Source organism: Epinephelus fuscoguttatus, linkage group LG3 (assembly GCF_011397635.1).
Source record: "Epinephelus fuscoguttatus linkage group LG3, E.fuscoguttatus.final_Chr_v1".
Taxonomy (NCBI): Eukaryota; Metazoa; Chordata; class Actinopteri; order Perciformes; family Serranidae; genus Epinephelus; species Epinephelus fuscoguttatus.
In genome coordinates this window covers 43246457-43266163 of record NC_064754.1, presented here as the reverse complement: position 1 = coordinate 43266163, position 19707 = coordinate 43246457, and the positions used below count along the sequence as shown (strand labels likewise).

The 19707-nt window shown below is 41.3% G+C and overlaps 1 protein-coding gene across 1 annotated transcript; it reads left to right on the top strand.

Annotated features, from left to right (window-relative positions):
• The first annotated feature begins 694 nt into the window (after positions 1-694).
• Positions 695-18004, top strand: p4hb (prolyl 4-hydroxylase, beta polypeptide). Its single transcript, XM_049571508.1, has 11 exons — positions 695-1024; positions 2859-3065; positions 4878-5011; positions 6908-7045; positions 10872-10976; positions 11115-11240; positions 11348-11548; positions 11636-11756; positions 13436-13617; positions 14584-14697; positions 17437-18004. Exons 1-11 carry the CDS (start codon positions 886-888, stop codon positions 17509-17511), a joined length of 1542 nt encoding a protein of 513 aa, XP_049427465.1. The 5' UTR covers positions 695-885; the 3' UTR covers positions 17512-18004.
• The last annotated feature ends 1703 nt before the right edge of the window (positions 18005-19707 follow it).

Genomic DNA, 19707 nt, shown 5'->3' with positions numbered 1-19707 from the left:
AGAGGGACTACAGAGCCGCATGTGGCTCCAGAGACAGATACCAGACTGTATCCCACTTTTATGTGTCTTTATAAATCAAAACATAATAATAACGTTTTTTTGTTTTAACCCTAATCTCACCAGAATGTCAGTAATTAAGCTACCTATGATACACCTCTGGAGTGTAAGCAGGGCTGCTGGTAAAAACCTCACATGACACAGTGTAAGTGTTACTCATCATTCAGACTTTGGTCTTTCCCCTTTGCAAACACAAAAGCACTTTTCTACACCAACTGCCACACTGTTGCATCAGTCACAGTTACATGCACATGCTACACTCATACACAGCTCAGAGTCCGAAACAAATATTGTAACCGAAATATCCAAGTTACAAATCAGTTTACATATTTCACTTGTAGAACTTATAGTTTTAACACATTTGAATAACCCCCCCCAAAAAACACTGCATGATGTCGCGATAATATGATTTAAACTGTTTAGATGTAGATGACTCTGTCGGTTTAAATAGTCTGGGTGCTTAAAAGAACATGTTTTCCATTCAGTTGCTGAGCTTCCCAGTGTGTTATCAGTTAGGGCTGATGTGTAGGCATGCCATCACGGCGCAGGGAGCGCCGCTTATTCACTTCCAGGTACAGCCCGCTGCGGTCCAGTCACATTTCAACACGAACTGCTTTCGGCCTGATAAATGCGCATGCGCACTACGGCTGACCCCACCGGTTTCTGCGTGCGGTGCCACGTTAGTAGCGGTAGACACAAAATACCAGCTACTCTCCCAACCTTAAACAAGGAAAAAGACCAAAACTAAGGCCAATTTCACAGCTAAACCGTAGCCGAGCGTGTCTGCAGCTCTCGTCTCTCCACCAGGAAGAATACTCGACGGCAACTATGTTCAAGTTTCTGCTCATCTGCACACTGGCTGTGGCCAGCAGAGCCGAGATCAGTGAGGAAGAAGATGTCCTGGTGCTGAAGAAAAGTAACTTCGACGAGGCTCTCCAAGCTCACCCTAACCTCCTGGTTGAATTCTGTAAGTAAACCGTAGCTACAAAATCTCTCCAGCTAGCGCTAGCCGTCTTCGGCAGGCTCAGCGGCTGCCCGGCTAGCTAACGTTAGCTTGATTCAGCCTGGGTTAATGTTAGCATTAAACTTTGACACTTCTGACAAGTTGCTGCGGTTAGCGGCTAACTTACTGATGTCGTGTTTAATTTTGCATCCATGCGTGAATATATTGCACTTATTTTCACAGCAGCTATTTCACTGTTGTTCGAACTGAGTATAAAAATGACGGGGCATTGTTTATCAGACTGCGTTTTCTCTTTGTCGGACTCATTTCCATTAAACTTGACTCACGTTACCTAGCGCCGAGTATCCTCAAAGTGTGAACGGAGTCTGATGAGGATACGAAACTTGGCACAACGCATTAACGTCAACCCGCAACTTGTTTTAATGCTAACTGTATGCATTTGCAACTTCTGTTTAGCCATATGTTTGCTTTAACTTAGCTAATGTTGTAACCCCATGTTGTTATAGATGGCTAAAAACCGCGCACCTTATTGCGTTTTAAAAAGTCGGCAGTGCCGCCGTGCACTATCACTACTGTTGTCGGGATAATGCTTTAATAACATAACCATTATCGCCTCAATCAGCCAGAAGCGAAATGAGTATCATTTAAGTGCAAGGCCATAACGTTTCGATTGCCTGCCGTGGTTTCACACTGTAAGTTTCAGTGTTTGTGCAGCCCGGATGTCTCTGTCACTGTATTTTTCTCTAATAAAACAGAAGTTTGCGTGTCACAGCACAGGCTCTATTCAGCCTCTTCTCCATAGCCTGCAGGCCCATCCCGCTTTACTTTTGTGACATTGTTGACCTGTTCACATCCTGTGTGACAAATCAGTGGACCAGTCAGAGATGGCCGAGGGCAAGTTTCTCCAATGAGCTCGGGATGGGAGGGATGAAGGCTTTTCTTTTCACCCACGTATTTGTCACTGGGCGGGATCTCAGTGGGGATGTGGAGCTAGGTTGACGTGTACTTAACAAAAGTTCATCTGTGCATTTATATTGGCTGCACTGGAACAAGGAAGTTTTGTTGTTTGTCAAGAATCTAAGGTGATGCAATGCAGGTCATTCTATTTGACGTGTCATTTCTGATAAGGTGATTATCTGCTTGGAATTTGTGTCCCGGCTTTTATATGTACGGTTTAATACCATGGCTTACAAATTAACATGTGAAAGCACAGTAGCAATTAGATTATGCTGCATTTGATAGTAGTTTTCTCCTGCCACTAATCACCAAAGGAGTTATTTTAAAGTACAGACTAGTCCTTTTAAAAAGGTTACACTTTCCCAAAAGTTGTAAAGAAAGTTTAGTTTATGAACAGTCAAAATATAAAATGCTGATCAAAAGTTCTGAGTCCCAAAGATCCCAATACTTGTTTTTTTCTGACTAGCATCTTTCTTATAAAACACTGTACACTTCATCCCTTTATGAAAATGCTCTGTAAATAAGGTTTTCCGTGTCAGTTGCAATTAAATACAATGGAGAAAAGCAGCAAATCCTCACAGTGAAGTAGCATAGCTGAAAAATGTTTGATAACAAGTAAACATTTATTGAAATAGTTGGCCATGGCTGATCATCAGAAAAATCATTCAGTGTGATTATTAATGACACCAGCTAATTGGAGCTCCATATTTGCCACGTTGCATGTTTTATATACCCGTTGTCTTCCAATGGTATAAGTTAAGACAAAAACTTTTTGTGCCAAAAATAAGCACCCTGTCTGATCAGATTTACTTATCTAAAACAATGCAGATGTCTATATTTGGTGGGTTTCCTGGTAAATGTCTTCCTGACACTCCTGCAGATGCCCCATGGTGTGGTCACTGCAAGGCCCTGGCTCCGGAGTACGCCAAGGCCGCCGGCATGCTGAAGTCAGAGGGTTCAGAAGTCCGCCTGGGTAAGGTGGATGCTACGGAGGAGACAGAACTGGCTCAAGAGTATGGCGTCCGGGGGTATCCCACCATCAAGTTCTTTAAGGGCGGAGAGAAGGAGTCACCCAAAGAGTACTCTGGTGAGCCTTATTGTGATTTTTTTTTTTTAATTCCTACAGACTCTTGCACGAGACAGATTACCTAGAAGTTTGAGGCAATGGCTGGAAATAAAGGGGAAGTTAGCCGATTTTCAAAGTTCATACATGCCCATCCATACCTACATGGCCTAAGACAGTCCAACAATATTTGTAAACCTGAACAACACTCTCCCAAATCCAAAAACGCAAGTGCAAAAACTCAAATTTGTGATGTTATTGGGTGTAGAGTCTGGAGCTTCTCCATAGACAATGAATGGTGAAAAATGTTCTAGATTACACTGACTGCATGCAGGGAAATGTTCTGATATATGGGAACATTTTCTGTTTCAGAACTGAGAACCCCATAATAGAATAAAGCTCATTTAAGTACAGAAAAGAAAACATTCTGTATGTCCACAAAATCAGTCTCCCATTCACTGTCTATAGAGCAGATTTGGTTTCTGGCTTTGACAGAGAGTAGGTCATGTTCACAAATATTGATTGAAATGTCCATGGCCATGAATATAACCTTTTGGAATTCCTTATTTAGGTGGTGTTCCTCTTAAACTCCATTTATATGGTGGTGTCTGCTGATGAGGTGTTTTCTTTACTCAAGTTAGATTTAGATGTTTATGATGTTCTTATTCTCCCAAATTACATCATATAACTTTATGTATTTGAATTTATTCATACAGCCATTTTAAAAAATGTTAATTGTATTTTTCTCCCACTGTGCAACTTATTGTTTTTTTTCCCTGCAACTTAATGAATGGGAGATTTTATTTATTTATTTTTTTTTACAAAGTGATGTAATCTTGAGTAACTCTTGTCATAAAAAAAAAAGTGAGTGAATATTATTTCATAATATAATGTAGTGAAAGACTATAGGTGGCATAAAGAACCCATTCTGACACCTAGAGACGAGCCCTTCCGACTTTCTTTATCCCGGTAATATGATCTGCACAGCAGCATAAACTGTAGGTCAGCCAATCAGCTTTCAGCAACATGACTGAGGGAGAATGTGGGTTGGGCTTCCCCCTGCACGTTCCAGTCATGCTGACGCTGAGCCACTGGAGATATGTGCAGTTCCTCACGTTGCCTCTTCTCTGCTGGCCTGGGCTAGGCTCGGTTTCAAGAGGAAGGGAGAGTAGGTTGAGAAGTGGTGTTTTTATGGAAACCACTACCACAAACCTCCCAGCGTCGCTCCAAGACTACGTGCTGCATCTCACTGTGTTTCTCAGGGAAATTGCTACTATGTTGCATCACCAGTTCAGTCTGACAGTTAGGTCTATCTTGAGTCTAGGTTAATTTCAACAGTCTTACTCCAAAGAAAGGTAGTCATGTTTTTTGAGCCTCACAAAGTTGATTTTTAGTTTTTATAATTCACTTATCACACAACATGGTGTCTGAATTTGAAAGTGAAACAAATGAGGGTGTTCTGTATTGTCATCTGAAGTTGAGAGCTGGTAGTTTCATGCAGAGCTTTTATGTTTTCACTTTCAAAATTCGCTTAAACTTTTACACCAGAAAATGTATGAACAGTGTCTCTGTGCCTGCACATATTTAGTTTAACCACTGCAGAGTCAGTGCGAATTCCCTTACGCAGATCAGGTAGTACCCCTATCTGTCAAACTGGGTCTGTTCAAATACTGAGTAGGATGTGTTCTGCTTCCCAAATATCACATGGATCACATTGTCCATATTTTATTTAGATTGTTAATGTTTAGCCTTTGACTAGTGGCTTTTGATCAGTCCCATGATGTCTGTGAAAACAGAATTGCTTGAGTTATTGTGTTGTGTTGTGTTGTGCTGCAGCTGGCAGACAGGCAGATGACATCGTCAGCTGGCTGAAGAAACGCACAGGCCCAGCCGTCGCCACCCTGGCAGGAGTCACTGAGGCAGAATCTCTGATTGCTGACAGTGAGGTGGCAGTCATCGGATTCTTTAAGGTACGAGTCTGAACTCTGAAGGTCTGACTAATACAGTTTTCAATTTCAATAAAGGCTAGATTAAACTTTCTGGTCAGATTTTTGGATGGTTGATGTAATAGTGTTGAGTTTCAATAAACATACCGAGTGATATCTCAGAATGAATCACCACATCGCTTAGATTGTCTGTTGTGTATTGTCTATTGTGTGGCATTGCCAACATCAAGCTGCGATGCTTTGTTTCCTCAGGAGCACAATTATCACCATGCCTTAAACTGGCTCAAGCAAACACTTTTTTATTTATTTATTTTTTTTATTATTATTTTTACAAGTAACATATTTTAGGAATTTTAATAATTGCATGATTGAAGAAAATATTAATTATTAATACATTTTGGGCAGATAGTCACATAGTCAATGGTGGAGTGTAGATTTTGAATTCCTGGATATTAAATGTTCAAACAATTGTTTTTAAGGTAGCCCCTCACACACTTTTACAAGACAGTTTAAAAAACAGCCCATCCTGTTTTTATAATGTACTCTAATTATTTTACATCTTATTCTCAGTTATGTGCTTTTATCAGTATTTGTGGCAGTCGTGTTCTCAGATGTATTGTAATAGCAATATTAATAAGATGTTTTGTAATGTACATGGGGTTCATTTTTCATTCCGACTCTAAAAGGTTGAACAAAACCAATGAACTTCACAAGTAATTCTATTAGTAAATGCAAAACAGCTAGAAAAAAAATTACACATACTAGGCCTCTGACTGGCAATTTCAGCTAATTGAATCATTATTCAAACTATCATGTTCTACACCAGTGATACTCAGATCTGATCTGCAATAGGGTGCAGGTGGCCTGCCAACCATTATCTAATTCACTGTGAAAATAAATTGATTCACACTGGGATTTTTTGGGATTTTGAATGTAAATTAGGTGCCAGAGTGCATTAAAACTCCTTTAAAAAATAGAACTTGTTTATTAAAAAGTTTCATGGTGAGGATCCGGGGTCGGGGCTGAGCCACCTATGTCCTCAAATCATAGAAACACCCCTGCATACACCTGACCTGTCTGTGGCTGCTGCAACTGGATTTGCCTTGTTTCTTCATTTTATATGATAAATATTGTTATTAACTGGCCCCCGGCCTCCTCCAGCGGCCCCCATGCTAAGCAAGTTCACCATCCCTGTTCTACACATATCTGTTTAAACTGATGTATTTGATACAATAGGGAAAAAGTTGATTAATAAACCCACTTTATTTCCCCACAATTAGCTGATGTAAATGCTGTAGTCGCTGCACCAGGTGGCGCCCAGGCATATATGTGGAAGCACACTGAGTGATGTTCTCAATTTCAGGCTGCTGTTGGCAACAGCTTTATGAATGCCAGCTGGCATATATATAGTATATTCAGACATTGAGCAGCAGGGAGAAGGACTTTTTGTTTTCTTCAGTCAGTTTTGTTTTGGCTGTGGTGGCAAAGACAGTTCCAACAGAATCACTTTGGCGCACTGGGCTATCCCCCTTTTTGCTGTGGTCCAGCCAAAAAATAGATGGCTCTCCTCTTCCTCGTTGGCTGTTGCCAGCACATTGGCATAGTGCCACAATAGCAGTTACAAATGACAAAGCATGAGATGGCACAAAATTTGACAACCTTGTTATTCTCGGTGCAGGAAAAACCCTGCAATATCTTCCTATGAGAAACACTGGCAGCTGCCTAGGGTGCCGAATACACTAGATCCAGCACTGAGTAACTTCATTATTTCGATATAACTCAGATATAGATTTTCTGGCATCATCTTCGTCATTCTGCTTCGTTGCTTTCCAAGCATCTAAAATAAATGTTGAAAAAAGTGATCATTTGGGATCACTTGCACAGTTCTTTATCTTACAGAATGTTTTCATGTGCCTGTAGGATGCTGAATCTGATGGTGCCAAAGCCTACGAAAAAGCAGCTGAAGCCACAGATGACATTCCCTTCGCCATGACCGCAGACGATGCTGTTTTCTCCAAGTTTGAGGTGTCCAAGGACAGCGTTGTCCTCTTCAAGAAGGTGACGTTAAATTCCAGTTTTGCTTCACTGTACCTTCACAGTTTGTTCAGAATCCATAGAGGCATGTAAGGTGCATGCAGCCTAAATATAACGGCACACAAATGTTCCATCGATGTGTATTCAAACATCAACTGTGGTCACAGGATGAATCATAAGATACAGATTCTTAATTGTTTGACTCGTCATTATTTGAAGTGTTTACTCACTGTCCCAGCTGTCATTATAATATATTGTAAATAGGTTGTTATTGGCTTTGCATCAGCTTGTGAAACACATTCTCGTGTTATGGTAATGTGATTCAGTCAACCTCACAATATCTACTCTCCGTTGCTAATCTTGGCTCGTCTCTAGTGTTTCATACGTGCCTTGGGACATGTTGCTCTACCTACACGATGAACGACTTCAGCATGTTGAGCTGATGGTGCTGAATGGTATTAGGTATGGTGCGTCTTTCAACTAGCCCCATTGGCTATGATTAGAGGAGGAATGACTGGCCGCTGTGTGCTCACAATCAAGCTCAAATTAAAAAAGGAGTTTAGCTTATGATAAAATAATTCTTCAACCAATAAAGTCTGTGTTTTAATTTCTTTAAGGGTCATTGTAACTGATGAACTAACAATGGAAATGTCATACTGTTGCAACCCAACCAGTTGGTGAACATAGTAGAGCATTTAACAGTTAAAGGATGTGGTTTCCTCAGGAGCTGGTGATGTGTGTATTTAACCACTGAGGATTGGTGATTTAATTACTGACAAGCAAGACACTGAACCCCACCCAGTCCTAATGAGCAGACCAGGTCCCTGTGTGGCAGCACTGCTGTCATCAGTGTGTGTGGGCATGGGTGCAAATTAAGTGTTTTGGACTCTTTAAGGTGCTGTTAGATTATAGTCGTAGATTTTTTGTAATTGTAGATTTATCATGTTTTGCTAATCGTTTCACACAGTGATTTTATGGTATATACCAGAGTAGGGCTGGGTTAAAATAATCAATACATCCGATTCAAATCGATCTTCACTGGAATGACCCGATATTGATTCGTAAAGTCAGAGATCGATCTTTAGATATACACTTTTTCCCACAGATGTGTGAAGCTTTAACCCTGTTAATCTCGCCAGTAGTAAAACGAGCCAAAGCATAGTTTTGAGAACCTCTGACGTCACCTGCTCTTTTATCTGTAACTGTTAGCTGTTAGCTTGGTTTTGTACATTTGGGTGTAATTTATTATCACGCTGCTGCGTCTCCTCCTGCTGTCTGTATGTCCTGGCTGCTGCACCACTTTTACGCACACACACAGACACACACAAACACAGAGAGGTGAAGACAACGTGAGCTGATGACAACTACGCTTGTTACTGTGAGTGCAATAAAACCTTCTCAAGAGAAAAGTTAATACTTTATCAATACAGCTGATTAGCAACATGTAAACATGTAGAAAAGCAATATTTCAATCTGCTCTGTCCATAGTCTATCATCCACGGCCGCCAATATTATGTTATAAACAAGCCCAGAGTGCTCTCAATCTAATAGCAAATTGTTACTAACAAGCTGAAACAACAACAACAACTGTTTATGTTAAATGGTTTAGCTCAGTTTGTCTTGTATCTTAAAACTTACTGGTGGTCATGTGACCTGTAGGCAGTGACTCTCCTCAGCAGCAGAGAGGACAGCAGGACTGATACTGACTGATGTCTGTGTTCTTTATTCTTTCCAAACTTCACTCAGTATTGTGATGTCAGGAATATAATTTATTTTACTGACATTTTAAATTTGTTTCCAGTGAGATGTTAGGTTTATATTGTGACTTTGCTGTTTTAATATTACTGTTGCTGCTCTAGAAACAACATTTAGTTTTAAAATATTCAGTTTTATTCCTGTTGTGAATTTATTCTTTTTTAAAAAATAATTCCTTGTAAATGTTACACTGTTAGTTCTCTGAGAATCTCTTTCACATACTGCCAAAAACTGGTATTGTAACTGAAAAATCTCCAGTCGAATCGCTATGGGATCGAATGGAATCTGGACCCCCTGAATCAAAATCGAATCGATTCAGGAAATCAGTGGTGATACCCAGCTCTATACCAGAGGTTGGCAAACTTTCTGATATGAAAAGCCATTTTAAATTTTCGTATGAATCAATGTGTCATATCAACATTAGGTTAACATTATGTGTAATTACGACACAATAGCAAAATTTAAATCAACTGATCTGTAACTTTTTATTCCATTCATGTAGGCAATGTGAATAGCAACATTTCCTCTTCTTACTCCCATAATCAGGCCGTTGTAATTATATATGAGAGCAAGCAAGAGACACTGTGGCATGGGCCTCTGTAGATGGCGAGCAAGCTCTGAGCATGTACAGAGGTGTTTATGCTCAATGCATTGTCTCTTGCAATATGCCCTGAAATGCAAGGCAGCATACAAACAAAATATTGTATTTAAACAAGAAGTCAACAATAGAAGAATGTTAACAGAAAGTAAGCTGCTTTTTTGTTAGTTGTGTGTTTTTGGGGTTTTTTTTACAGCTTTTACAGCGATCTCTCATGTTCTCCCACACCCTGTGGCAAAAAGCCTCTTCTTTCCCCAGGGTGGTGGATATTTCTTTCCAAGAATTTAAGGGCAGTTGACTTTCCCTATAGTCTCTCAATAAAGAGTTGTTACTAGAGATGTCTGAACAGGTGAACCTGTGTGGCCAATCCTCCCTGTTGAACTGAAAAGCACAGCGTGTGCAGTGGATGCCGAGTAACAAAAATTCAGAGGTGCACAACAAGCGTTGCGACAGCTGTCAGAGCCTATGCACTCGACGCAGAAAGGGTGATTATGCAATTTTCTGTTGCACAAAGCTCGTGCCAGGGACGCTACAGCCAGCATGGACCAAACATAACCTGACTAACCTTCCACCAATCTTTATAAACAAACTTAACAAAAATTTTATATTTTGTTTAACCCCCTGCTGTTACAGGCATGACTTTTAGAAGTGGCAAAGACTTTGAAGATGTTTGCTTGCTTCCCATACCAGGGAAGTTTGATGAATCCAGCCTTGTTTAGTCTTAAAATGGCATTTAACCCTCAAAATTTGGCAAATATATTCAAGACAAGGTGCCTAAGGTTGCGGACCCCTGGTATATACCGGTTTATACAGTGTTGATTGTTTATTTCAGTACATTTTTAACAGCCATGCCTTTTCTCTTTTTTTGCTCTGGTATCTTGTGATGGGCATCATTGTTTGTGACATTTTATAGGTTGCAGTGGATCTGTAATGACATAATAATTTCATGCAGCCCAAGCTGCCTAAACAAGAAACAGCGAACTCTAAATACTTCAGTCATTTTGAGTTATGGATTATCTTCTCTCATTTTGGCACAAGGCTCAATCCCCTCACTGCCATTGTCTGGCCTCTGATCCATGTTGGTAACTTTACCCTGATACAAACACTACTGACGTGTTGGCTTGTTGCCTACAGTTGGGCAAACCCTTTTAAAGCTGGGGCTCAGTCTCAATAAACAGCTGGGGTCTTTCACTTGTTTATTGCAACAGGGATTGAGGCTTAAGTTTCATCACCTTTGTCAGTGGCCGCATGGCTGGTGGTATGCCACCGGCCAAATGGCGTTTTTCCTAGTGTATGCCAGTAAGGGTTGCTCGGTACAGCTGTACCACTGCTATTCTTAACACTTAATAAAAGTCCATTGGGGCTACTGGCTCTTTTGTCAGCAGGGGTCACCAGGGGATTTTAAAGGGGTTTGTCTGGTAAATCTATGTTGGTGTTCACAGGCAGACTGCGGATGGATGATATTGTATCTGAATGTTTCCATCTTTCCTTTTACAGTTTGATGAAGGGCGCAATACCTTTGATGGAGAGCTGACCAAAGAAAACCTCCTGTCTTTCGTCAAGGCCAACCAGCTGCCTCTGGTCATTGAGTTCACAGAGCAGGTAATGACGGGGGCCGTGCACATCAACGTGACCATTTGATCGCTTTTCCCCACTCCCCACTACTGTCCACAGCAATAAGAAGTACAAACCCAAGTGTTATCCTCACATGTCAATCTTGCGTATTTCTGTTTTCTGCAGACCGCCCCTAAAATCTTTGGTGGAGAAATCAAGTCCCACATCCTCATGTTCCTGCCCAAAACTGCTGATGACTTCCAGGACAAAATGGACCAGTTTAAGAAAGCTGCAGAGGGATTCAAGGGTCAGGTAGGTGAACTGTTTGAAAGTCCCTGCTTGTGTACTTTCCTTTAATCTGTCAAATGTGATTGATGTGCATTCTGAACACATGACCTCTTCTGTCTCCTTTGTACCAGATCCTGTTCATTTTCATCGACAGCGATGTGGATGACAACCAGCGCATCCTGGAGTTCTTCGGCCTGAAGAAAGAGGAGTGCCCCGCCATCCGCCTCATCACCCTGGAGGATGAGATGACCAAGTACAAGCCTGAGACTAATGACATCACAGCAGAGAGCATCATTCAATTCTGCAAACTGTTCACTGAGGGCAAACTCAAGGTGAGAGAGAAGGGAGTGGTTAGTTTTGGCAGCGTCATACATGTTTCAGATATATGTGATTAATGTTGGCTAATTCTTGTCCCACAGCCCCACCTCATGAGTCAGGACATCCCTGAAGACTGGGACAAAACCCCTGTCAAGGTTTTGGTCGGCAAGAACTTCGAGGAGGTTGCTTTCGATTCCTCTAAGAATGTCTTTGTGGAATTCTGTAAGAGCATCCTCATTTCAGCAAATGTTTCTATTTATAATAACTGCATTAAAATATATTAATGCATACTGTTTGTGAGGTGGTAAAGGGGTTCACCTTTTAAAAGGGTATTTTGCAGTCAAAACTCAGTTGCTCAGATGTGGGAGATTTGGCAAAACCTCTAGCCACTAACTCTAACTCCAACACTAACTCTATCTCAGATCTTGCCTGTCCTTACTTTGCCCCGTGCTAAGCCTTTGTCAAATACCAAGAGTTGATGCTAGGGGCCCACTCACCCTCTCAACCCCCTTCTCTGCAAATTAAATTGTTACCAGACACTTAAGTTAAAAAGAGCTGGTTAAATATAGCTGTTGGAATATGTTTTTTATAGCTATCCACATTCACACGTGCTCTATTTTTGGAGGAATTTTCCATTGCATGCTGTTAAATACAGTTTGTGGCCAGTCGTGTGCAGTGGGGTAGGCCCATATTCTCTCACAGATGAGGAGGTGGGGGTTTCCTAGTCTGTCAAAGGGGAGCAGGGTCATGAAGCTGAAACTGCATGTGGCATTTTCTCTGTTTGCCTGCTTCCAGCTATACATTGCAGCAGAGTGTACAGATGCATTGTACCTCTCTGAAATCAAACTGTAGATAGTATAAAAGAAGTTGATGCAGCCTCCGCATCTGAAAAGTGAAGCCAATGCAGAAGTGCCTTAAATCTGCTTTCTTCCTAATGGCCAGCAGGGGATGACTTCACTGGTTGCAGAAAGAAGTCAGGTTATATAGAAGTATATGAGAAAATGATTCTCCTTCTCATTTTCCCAATGAGTTTATGATCTCAGGCACTAGTTTCAAGTCTTCCTCAATTCAGCATGATGTTAATTTTGTAAGTTATGGGTATGGTTAGGGTATGTTTTAGGATGGGTCTACCTTATGATTGACAGGTTGCTACCACGGCAACCTATCAATCAGGATAGAGGCATAGGTGTGTGTTTCCATGGCACTGTGTACTAGGCTTGGGTGGTATCTTCTTTTTCATACCTTCAAACTGTCCTTAAATTTCACCGTGGTATACGGTATATGATACTGGTGTGCAGCGCGGGATTTCTAAATACCCTTGTACACTGTAATACAGTGATACCACTACTACATTTGAATAGTCATGAACTTCACCATGTTTTCATCTTAGATCTTTAACCCTCTCATGGTGTGTTTTCAGTCCATTAAAGTCAACTGTAACATTTTGGTCAGCTAAAAAAAAGTCTTGTTAAGCATTTGATTGTACCAAATCCCACTCCAAGGAGTCAGCTGTTCATTTTTTCCGTTAATTACATTTTGTTTTAAGCCTGTTTTTGGCCAGATAAAATTAGCATCTCAATTGATATCACAATTTACATGAATTAGGTATTCACCTATTCATTCATACATTGTCTCATCTAGTTACACTGGTTTGCACCGGCAGGTTTTTGGAATGTTGCAGAATGGCACATTGCAAGTGGTTGTCTGTGGATCAACTCATTGTGAATCTTTGGTCTGAAGCGGGCATTATCCAGTCTGTGAAAAAAAGAAAAGAAAATGCATGACATGATTTTGCATTCAAGTGTCTTTACTAGTCTGTATCTAAATAAGCTAAAGCCAATCCAAGTGTACTGTTTGTGTTGTCTGCTATGATTAAACACTAAACTACTGTTGTATTCCAGATGCACCTTGGTGTGGACACTGCAAACAGCTGACTCCCATCTGGGAGAAGCTGGGAGAGAAGTATAAGGACAGTGCTGACATCATCGTGGCTAAGATGGACTCCACAGCCAATGAGATTGAGGCAGTCAAAGTCCACAGCTTCCCTACTCTTAAGTTCTTCCCTGCTGGAGATGAGCGCAAGGTGAGCGCTTCCAGCTGTCTAGATAATGTTTTCTTTTCTCATTACATTTGACCGATAAGCAGAGAGGGGTTAAAACTTTGATTGGCATCATCTCTCTTATCTTCAGGATCTTCTGTAAACATCTCCAGTTGTGCTGATAATCCTTCAATCTCCTCTCCATCTGTAATAATTGGATCTGCCCTCTCATTCATTACATGCCTTTGCAGTTGTGAGTTATATTGATCTGGGTGGTTATTTGGATCCAAAATCATTGCCATATTGGCCTTCCAAGTAACATTAGTGCCTCTTGATTTAGCAGTGTTAACCATGTGCAGAAACCTGACCTCGCTGGCTTCATAGGTTTCTGCACCATTATGTTGGTGTTTGGTTCGAAGAGATTCCTGTTGGATGACTTCACTCACATTGACACTCTCTGCTTAGCCTGCACCTGCCTCTCTCCAAAGTGCTCCTTTATTTAAAAGCCATTCACGTGCCAGCCTTGAGTTTAGCAAACTTAAATGACTGGTGTATGCTGGGGCCACCTTTTAGGATTAGCCCATGACCCCACTTAGATGAAGCACGCTGAAGACCCAAGAATGGCTACTTAAGGATGCAGCTGTATTGGCAGCCATACAGTGCCATCTAGCACATCATTACAGCCAGATTAAAGAGCTAAAAATTTAACATGTTGCTTTGCAGATGTCCTTTGATTGTCCTATTCATGTGCAGCCTTTTTTTAGCATTCATCCCACCAGCTTGTTGCTGTGTCACTGCTCATAGATCATCTCTGGACAACTCATCAGCACCATTTGTAGACACAGTGCCAAAGTTAATTTGCTGCTTTTAAATGGCTGAGTTGGGTGTCAAAGGCTCAGTGATGTTTTTGCAATGAAAGACATGCATACATGCTTGCGTATTTAAGACTTTTTTGGCATGGGGATAGGACAGAACTTTGGTTGTTAATGAGAAATAATGTCTGTTCAACAGGTGATTGATTACAACGGGGAGAGAACACTGGAAGGCTTCACTAAGTTCTTGGAGAGCGGTGGTAAAGAGGGTGGTGCTCCTGCAGGAGACGATGATGACGATCTGGACGCAGAGGTAAGATCACCTCACCTGAGATACCCATTTACACAGTGCAGTGCAGTTATAGCACAGTTGTAGCCTAGAAAGAAGCTGTCTGAGCTTTAATGAATTTAGCTCGACTTTGAATCTGTTCAGGTCATCCTGATGTATTGACTCCACTTACATTTTCTTTGGAGACCACAGAAAAGGAGAGCCATGCTTAGGCCTGTCATGATAACTATTTTTGATGGATGATAAATTACCCCAGAAGTAACTGCGACACACTATATTATTGCCATTTTCAGGGTTCAGTATAATGATATTATAATAATGCAAGTACACCTTTACAAAGAGCAATTAACTTTAGATTCTTAAGAATGGTCAGATAGAGGAATTGGAATATATAAAATATTTTTAATAAGTAATTAACATCTGTTAAGAGAGTATGGATAAAATTACAGTACCATTAATAGAAGTAGCCAAAAATGACTCAGTTTGAGACTTCATTTAAAATTTGCCCATAAAAACAAAACCAAGTGATGCCTCCTGCGACTAATAAGCAAGCTTAGTGAAGCTCTGGGAACACCATAGTTTTCTTCCATAATGTGGTTGGTGTGCTGCAGTCGGGTCCCTGGGAAGGGCAGCCTGGGAGCTGGGCAGTTTTTTGGTGGATTTACGGAATGGAGGAGGATGATGTTGGAAGTAAAACAACAAACTGCTTTGATTGTTGCCAGGGGTTTGCAAGCTAACTACTATCAGAACAGTACATCCTCTACTCTAAATGTGCAGCTGCAGGCTAGCGGTAAGCTATGCTGTGTTGTCTTTGAAGTGTTTTAGTTTTCTTTGAAATCACACAAGTAGTGGGGTGGAGAGAAATATTACAGGCATTATTAAGGTCAGCAAAGTGATTGAGTCATGTCCATATATCATATGATATGTTGATATTATTGTGACAGGCCTAATTATGCTCACAGAAAAATCTAACTTTGCATGCAGTCCTCTGTTGGATGGTGTATTGACTTTGGACAAATGTGCGCATTTACGTCACTATACTCTGATACCTAACACCAGTGGGGACATTGTCATATTGAGGAGGTGGCCATAAATTAGGGAAGGTGGAGATGACAGTGACTAAAACAAGATCAACAGGTGCCACATTTGAAAGAGAAATTGCAGCATGAAGATTTAGAGACTGGTTGTTCTCATCTTTGAGTTGTTTCCTGAATAATTAGTGTTAAGGGAATGGTTTTATCATTAACTTAAGTTGTTGCAGTAAAGCAAAACAGTTAGAACTGAAAGTCAAGACATCATATTCATGTGCACGTATGTCTCATAGCCCCAGTGTCTCTTGCAGCAGATTTGGCGCCATGTCTGAAGCTTCCCAAAATAGTGTCTTAGTGTCTCATCAGGGTTTTAGGCCGTAACCTTAGAACTGACCCACTTGGCTTTTTGGTGGGGAGGGGGGCAGTGGCATAACTAAGCAAAAGAAAGCATTGTAAGGTCTCAGGATTAGCTATTTTAAAAAATAAATAAATAAATAAAATGCTGTTTTTAGAAAACAGCCAAAAATATCATGTTTCCTAAGCTTCCTCCAGATGCAAAGTGTTGAGATGGACAATTGACCGATTTGTTGGAAATACTCGCCACCATCTTTTGGTTAAAGATGTAGAGGATACATGCAAGCTCTCTATACATTCCCTTGTGCTACAACTTTGCTGCATTTAGCACCCATTATTATATCCTCTTTACAAGCAGCTTTCCACTCCATTATTGCCACCATGCTCCCTTCTCAGAAGTCTAATTCCAGCCCAGATGAGTGCTGTGGGCTAATGCCTTCTGCAGCTGTTGTGGCTGCTTTACTGGCCTGTGCCCTAACACCTGATAAAAGCAGCACGTGCCCCACAGTCACCACTGGGGTCTTCCTGTATCTGACTTAGCTCTTCCCCCACCTGTCCTCAGACATAAGACATGAAGGAATGGATGAGCAAAATGAAGATGTCATCTATAGGCTGTACATACATCTGTGAACAGTGCTGAGTATACGTTCTGCTGAGTGACCAATGAGTTGATTTGTAGGGCTGTAGTTATCCAAAGAAAATCTAGGCCGTGCCTACTCTTCAACCCGTCAGTTGGTGATTAGTGGGAAAAAATCTGCATGTTATCTCTAGATAAACTATATCGCCAACAATGCGTTTTTTTTATTTTTATTTTTTTCAATATCCACGTGCCGCCGTTAGACGTGGCCAGAGGCATTATGTTTTTGGGTTGTCCATCCATACATACCATGCAATATTTAATTTCCTAAATTTTGGCACAAATGTCCACTTGGACTCGATGATGAACTGATTAGATTTCTGTGGTCAGAGGTCAAGGTCAATGTGACCTTGCATCTATCATTCTCATGAAAGCAATATCTCAAGAACACCTTGGTATTATTTTTTCACATTTGGCACAAACATTCATTTTGACTCAAAAATGAACTGATAAGAATTTGGTGGTCAAAGGTCAAGGCCACTGTGACCTAATAAAATCTGTAACTTGTAACTCAGGGATTTCCCAGGATTGGTCCCAAGCTACAATTAAAAACATTATTATGCAGCCAGTATTGCAGCCTTGTAGAGTATGTCTGAGAATTCTTGTGGAGGTTTGTTTTCTTAATTTAACATCTTGTGGAGCTTGCAGGTCTAGTTTTATTGGGCATTCACTATAAAGTATGCTTGGCAGATTTGAGAGATTACATCTTAATCAACGACCCTTTTGTCCTCTGCTCTCCAGGATTTGGATGATGTGGATGATGTGCAGGATGAGGACTCTGATGGTGAGGACACTGATGGACATGATGAGTTGTAAGACCTGGCAGAGGAGAGAGAGAGGAGACGAGTCCCGCCCCAACCCCTTCCAACCAGTCACTACCACCACCTTCACTTCCTTGTGGACCTTCCCGTTCCTGTGAACATTAATATTTCCCCTTTAACTGCCTCTCAGTCAGTCAGCCGGCCCGCTGTCCAGCCCGCCGCTCAGTCAGTCCATCAGTGGCGTGGCAGGGCATTTCTTGCCAGCTACATCTCCAACCTCGCAACTTCTGGCCAGACTCGTCTTGTCCCACCCAGGGGGACTCTGTGGAACAGCGCACCACCTCTATGGAAGACCTCAATGCCTTCTCTACAAAGCTCCACATCAGCTGTTTGCCTTGTATATTTTAAACCAAATGTTAAAATGGCATTGAGATCCAGTTTGCAAAATGTTTGTTTTTTCCTGTTGAATTAGCTCCCCTCCTCTTTAAAAAAAAAAAACAAAAAAAAAACAAAACCCTTGCCATTGTTTAATGTGGGTACGAGCTAAATGAGTGTTGTAACCTGTATTTGTAGGTAAGGGGGGGGTGCCAATGTTCTTTTCCCTCAGATGGAAATCCAGAGGACCTGAGTTTGTGTTGTGGTTTTGTAAGGACTGATCTCTCAGGGGACAAGGGGCCATCCTATAGACGTGTTTATTTTGCAAGGTCTTCACTAATATAAACCCCACAGAGCTTCTCCAGTGTAGCACAAAGCCCCCCAATCTGTAGCTCAGACCAATAGTTTTCTTTCTTTTGGTGGGGGGGTAGTCTACTTTTTCTTCATTCCTAAATAATTTCTCTGTTCAGTCTCCATATTTCGGCACGGCTACTGACTATTTTCTAAAAGGAACAAAGGTTAACGTTTTGGGGAAAATCTTATTTTATTTAATTGCTTTCACTATGAGGTTTTGTTTTGTTTTTTAAATTTAGGACTTGTCATTTAACTGATGTACCATTGTGCCCAGCTGTAGCCAGTTGGCCCTGTTGGGGCAGAGTTGGCCCTTGGACACACTCTCAGACCTGGGATTGTTTTTGGAGCCAGTTCTGATAGGTCGCACTGCATCCATGCCTAATCAGAGATTCACTGTGGTTACTTAAGCAGACAGAGATTGGGACAGTTTACTGGTCAGGTTGGTCTGAGAGAAGTGTCTATTATATCTGAAGTGGGAGGGAACAATTGCACAGCCCCACCCCTCACCCATACTGTACCTCCTGCATCCCTTTTGGCTCTACCCAACACCCTTGTTGCCACACGTGTGTGTGTGTGTGTGTGTGTGTATGTGTGTGGGTGTGGGTGTGGGTGTGAGAGAGTGCATAGTGTGCTGTGTGACTGGTGTATTAATTGCTGTGTGAGTTGAATGAGTAGTTCATAATTTCTGGTCATCCATGAACAGGAGAATGAATGTACTGTGTGTTGATTGGCAGGGAGAGGAGGCTTGAGTAGAGCAAGGTGATGGGTTTGACAGCTACAGTGGTGGGGGAAACTTAACAAAGCATTCCATCATATCCAAATTGATGTGGAAAACATGAAATGGTGGCCAATAAACAAAAAAATTGAAAAAAAAACCCCACATTTGTCTCCATTTTTCTGTTTTGCTGTTGTTGAAGTGCACCTCCAGTAACAACTGTATTGTACCACACATGAACCTTGATGTATAGAAATAGATTGATTATATTTCTGTGGCTAAATACATACATGGTTGCTATTTAAAATATGTAAGGATGGGCTGTTCTGCAGGGATAGAGCTTCTCCGTAGTTTTTTAGTATATAACATGTCAGGGAATATTCTCAATGCCCATTACAAGATCCATGAGCCCAGTATGACATCATAAAAACTGCTTGTTTTGTTGGCAAAATAGAAGATATTTTGCAGATATAATATATCAAGGTCTAGTCATGAGCACTTTGCTCTGAGAATATGTTGTCAAAGGACACATAACCCCTAAACAGCAGCTCTGATTAACATCCCTCAGGTATTTCTCCCTCACTGATCTTCATAGGAGCCAAGAGAGATTGAAAATAGTGTCACACTATCAGCTGCTGCTTTATTTATGGGAAAGCCGGCGGTGATGCGTTCAGGTACATCACCACTGGCTCGACCGTTTTCAGTGGCCCCCTATAAGCCATCCCTCTGTTTATGGAGGTTCGAGACAGGTTATCCCAGCTATTTAGCTGCCGCACCGCCGCTAGTTGGTCTCTCTGACCCAGTTTT

Excerpts from the sequence above, each read along its gene's own strand:
- p4hb (XM_049571508.1), top strand. The coding sequence starts at position 886 with ATGTTCAAGTTTCTGCTCATCTGCACACTGGCTGTGGCCAGCAGAGCC. Across the intron at positions 7,046-10,871 it reads GCGTTGTCCTCTTCAAGAAG|TTTGATGAAGGGCGCAATAC; the intron begins GTGACGTTAAAT and ends TTCCTTTTACAG. Across the intron at positions 10,977-11,114 it reads TCATTGAGTTCACAGAGCAG|ACCGCCCCTAAAATCTTTGG; the intron begins GTAATGACGGGG and ends TGTTTTCTGCAG.